Source organism: Euprymna scolopes, chromosome 19 (assembly GCF_053919585.1).
Source record: "Euprymna scolopes isolate OS-2025 chromosome 19, ASM5391958v1, whole genome shotgun sequence".
Taxonomy (NCBI): Eukaryota; Metazoa; Mollusca; class Cephalopoda; order Sepiida; family Sepiolidae; genus Euprymna; species Euprymna scolopes.
Genome location: NC_136500.1, coordinates 121,445,702 through 121,450,701, shown reverse-complemented (window position 1 = coordinate 121,450,701; position 5,000 = coordinate 121,445,702). Strand labels below are relative to the sequence as shown.

The 5,000-nt window shown below is 33.6% G+C and overlaps 1 protein-coding gene across 1 annotated transcript in view; it reads right to left on the bottom strand.

Moving 5' to 3' along the window:
* Positions 1–5,000, bottom strand: part of LOC145240175 (uncharacterized) — a 10,662-nt gene that overhangs the window by 155 nt on the left and 5,507 nt on the right. Inside the window, exon 2 of the mRNA XM_080103762.1 lies at positions 1–77. This exon is cut by the window's left edge and continues 155 nt beyond it. Within this exon, the coding sequence (XP_079959888.1) occupies positions 1–77 (77 nt within the window). The remainder of the gene's footprint in view (positions 78–5,000) is intronic.

Below are 5,000 nucleotides of genomic sequence, written 5' to 3'. Positions count from 1 at the left end.
TTAAGTCGGTATTTCCGAGCATACAATTTATTTCTCTCTTTCTTATATTTACTCCGCTCTAAATCCTCAGGTGTCACCTAAAAATAAAAGAAAGAAAATGTTTGTGAATTCAAGGATTTTGTAATCTTTTAAATGAATAAATGCAAACATGTTTTTTTTTCTCTTCAAATATCACTGTAAAGTTGGAGAGGCGAGCAAAGGAGATCCTGATCGCCATTTTGTGGTAGGCTCACTGCATATCGATATCCATTCTACTGGCCTTGTTTAATATAGATCGGAAAAAGGTCACCAACTTTTGACTGAAACAATAAACTTCTCTACAGTTTTAATAAATTTTATTCAATAGTTTCATTCAACGCAAAACATCGTCTGGAAATCCAATTCTATAACATATCAACACTATTCAACACTATTCAACTCAGTGATGAATATTATAAACTGTGTTAAAAAATAGTTATGCAAATTAGACATTCAAATATTTTTTAAACAGTTTATCATTCAACCACGGTAGTGGTTGAATATATGCTTAAGTCCGAAATTGAATGAATCGAGACACATTCAAACCCCCACCACTAATTCCGTTCGCAACCAAATTTCAAACAGGTTATATAGTTGGATAGAACACCTCATTAGCTACATTTTGAAAAAAAAAAATGTCGAAAATTGGTTCAGTAGAAAAAAAGTTACAACAAAATATGTGGGTTCACAAACAGGAGAGTAAGTACATAAGTGACTAACGCTTTTTTTTTTTTTTTTTTGCATAACTTTTTTTGTATATAAATATTTTTTACTGCGATTTTGCCAATATGACATGTTAGCGTAACGGTTAGAGTACGGGGGATTGGTGGAAAGATTTTAGGTTCAATCCCGTGTATCGTTTTTTTTTTTTATAATTAAAAAACCGAACTTTTTTTTTAATAACTAATTTTTTTTTTAACTCTCCTTATGATTTTATAGCAAACAATGGTGAATTTATCGATTAAAAATATTAGTGAATTCTATGATATACATATTCTTTGAATGAACTCAAATTTTTCGTTATCACATTTGATGAAAAATGTAGTCCCATTTTGGCAATGCGTCTGACCAATGATGCTTTTGAACCCGCGACCAGCACTGCGATGTCATCAGCAGCAGCCTGGGCATAAATATTCCTATTTTTAAACTCCTTCAAAAGAGGATTCAGCATACAGTTCCATAGTAAAGGTGATAAAATCCCACTTTGGGGGTTTCATTTAACTACTTCCCTTTTAACAGTTGCCCTCAGTAGTTCTACTTGAACTGTTCTGTGCCTCACCATATACTCAATCCATCGGATGAGTACTGGTGGCACATTGAATTCTCGTAGCAACTTGAACATACTACTGAAGGGTATGTTGTCAAAAGCTCCAACGATATCTAAAAAGACACCGAGTGCCATCTTCTTTTTTGTTAGTTTACGCTCTATACAGATCACGAATTCATGAACCGCAGTCTCGGTAGAGACCCTGGCTCGGAACTGTGTGTTTGAGAGCTAATTTTTTTTGACAATCATTAATAAATATTATAAATTTATATATTAATACAATAGCAATGCCTGGAAAAATCATGGATGATATGGAAAAATGCGCGCATGAAAAGTAATATTCTTAAGATTTTATTAAACCTGGAAAAGTAAAGGACAAGAAATTCAACCTGGAAAAGTAAAGAACAAGATATTCTAGTAAAGTAAAAAATAAGAATTTTTTAGACTTAAAATATTGCAGCTAAAAATAAAATTTGAATATTGATAAATATTTTATTTATTATTTGCATATGTTCTTGTTTATTGTTGAGTTAGAAAGAATTAAATGATCCTAATTATGATATAATAAAATTATTAATTTTTATGTAAATTATAAAATTATTAATTCCATCTACTAACTAACTAACTAACGAATTAATTTTATTCAAACAATTTTCACTACATAAATATATGCAAATAGTAGGGGGGAAATAAGTTCAATCCAGCGACTGACACCCTTTCTAACTCAACAATAAACAACAACATATGCAAATAATAAATAAAATATTTATCAATATTCAAATTTTATTTTTAGCTGCAATATTTTAAGTCTAAAAAATTCTTATTTTTTACTTTACTCGAATTTCTTGTCCTTTACTTTTCCAGGTTTAATAAAATCTTAAGAATATTACTTTTCATGCGCGCATTTTTCCATATAATAATAAATTAATGTGGTAAAATCCATTGAAAGCGGTCGGTGGTTCTATGAGAAAATAAAGCTGTATACGCATGACCCCTAATGTACTAATGTATAACGTAAGACACAGAAAAGAAACATTTATAATGCGTATACAGCTTTATTTTCTCATAGAACCACCGAACGCTTTCAATGGATTTTACCATTAATGTTTGGTGTTATTTATTTGTAATTTTATTGCTTATTTTTTCAGAAAATTACGGACACTAACCAACGGACACTAATCAACGGAAATTAGATAATTCCTGTAATGATCCGGCCCCTGTTGATTTTGCAGTGGGAGTTTAGTTCTGTGCAGTTCTAGGGGGTCCACCTACGAAGGTTTTACCGTCTCTCTTTGAGATGGGGGTTAGTTTATTGCTAATCGCTTGAGGCGCTCTCACCGGGGAATGCCGACAGGGCTAGCTAGGCACGTTTTTGCAGGTCGGAGTGCCCCTCCTCGGGCAGGGGTCGGGTGCTGAGTTTTCAATCCCACTGTCTACCCTGGCGTCTAAGTTATTGCAGTGGGAAAGAACTAAACAACCTCAAACACTGTACAGCTATTTTTTTTTAAACGGTTTATAATAAATTAATGTCTGGTGTTATTTATTTATAATATTATTGTTCTATTTTTTTACACAGAATTAGTGACACTGAGCGCTGAGCGGTAGACAAATCTTTTGTACAATACCCTGCTCGCGATAAATGATAAAAACAACGTTAAAAAGGATGCATAATGGTTGTGTTGTTCCACTGACCCTACATCCGGTAGCCATGATGAAATGTTAAAACATGGAACCAGGCATCTAGGGCAGTTAGACACTACCGGAAACATTCGTCAGGAAAAACCTTGCACCAGAGTAGAAATTAAGACCGTCTCTGCTAGCCACACACACGCGATCACAGCCGATCGGATACGCAAGGTTGGGACCAGGAATAGGGCAAGGAGAAACTCCCTTATAGTAGACTAACATTTAGAACGATTAATAAACGAGTGCTCTTGTGTAGAGCGGCGGTCTTTTAAACGAATGCATTTCAGGTGAAAATATTATCACGTACTTACTTGTTATGTTTAAATCAGTATAAATTCCAAAAAAAAAAAAAATAAAATAAAAAATAATCATACGAAAAGTGATTCAATAGAAAATTAATAAATAAATAAAATTAAAATTTATTTATTTATTTATTTATTTGCGAACTGTTATCTGGACCAAGAACATTTTTCTACTGGCTCATTTTTCGTAATTTTTGGAATTTATACTAATTTCGACAACTAATTTCGAAAACATTGATACATACCTAAATATGTATTAATGTTTTCACCTGAAATGCGTTGGTTTAAAATATCAGCATTCTACACAAGTACCAAAAGAAAAAATAGTAAAACAAAAAAAAGAAGGAAGAAATAGAAAAAGAAAACCAAAAATTAATAACAACAAATAAGATAGCTTGAAATATACATAGAACATATGACAAATTCAAGGAAACTGAAATAGCCTGGGTAAGAAAAATTCCCCACTCAATAATAAAGACAAACATGCATTTATCTATCTATATATCTATAAAAGCGAACGCGTCTCTGTGTGTGTCTGTCTGTGTGTCTGTCTGTGTCTGTCTATGTGTCTGTGTACATTTCCCTACGCAATAACTCTGTCAATTTTTAGTCTACAGACTCGAAATTTGATATACAGGGTACTGACATTCGGGAAAATCTTTGTGATCAGTTTTCCGCCAGAAAATTGGCTGTTAAGGGGTAAAAGTTCAACGATTTGACTTTTGAGAACTCTACCAAACTCCTCCGACAATTTGGTGTCAAAACACTTGAAATTTTAAATATAGGTTCCTTGGACATGGATTTTAACTTAATAACTTGATTTGCGCCCAAAACAATAGATTTTAAGGGGTCATTAAAGGGGTCAAAATTTTAAAAAATTGACCGTTTTTTTTCGTTTTTTTTTTTTTTTGCTCAGCATACACCTCCAAACACCCGCGCAATGCCGGGCACCCATGCTAGTGCATATATAAAAGTGAGAATGAGTGTGAGGACACTTCTCGAACTATATACTCAATTAATTTTTGATCTACAGACTCGAATTTTAGTATATAGAATATTCAGACATGATTTTTCGAAATCTCGATTCTGATTAATCGTCCCAACACTAATATATATGTGTGTGTGTGCGTGCGCGCGCATGTGTGTGTGTGTGTGTGTGCGTGTGCGTGTGCGCGCGCGCTTCTCGCTTGTCACGCTAGTAAAAAAAACACACACACGTGCTTAATGAAGTGATTTCAAGTATTAAGGAATGGCATGAAATAAAATGATTGTCCTAAGTAGCAGTAATGTACACATTCTACATTTTCATCTCAGCAATGGATCCAAATTGAGATTCATAGGTAAATCTTTTCAAACCTCATACGCGTGGTATCCCCTGTATTAATCAAGGGTGAGGACCAGGTATAGGGCTTAAAATAAACTTCCTCTGTGATTTCCACGGACCAGGATAAGGTGTTGCTTTGCGACATACATCAAAAACATTTTCCTGAGGTGTTGACTGCTGCCATACTAAAAAAACAGATCGTCATGGTTTCGGCATTAAATGAGACTACCATCGGAAACAACTGCACATCAAACCACCATAAAACATAGCAAAAGGCAATCAGGACAACTAAAGATAGGATGACTCTACTATGCAATAAAATACACTAAATAGTTCCGCTTTGGCTTTTTATCTACATATCATGAATGAATGCACTTTAGATATCTGTCTACATTTTATACTG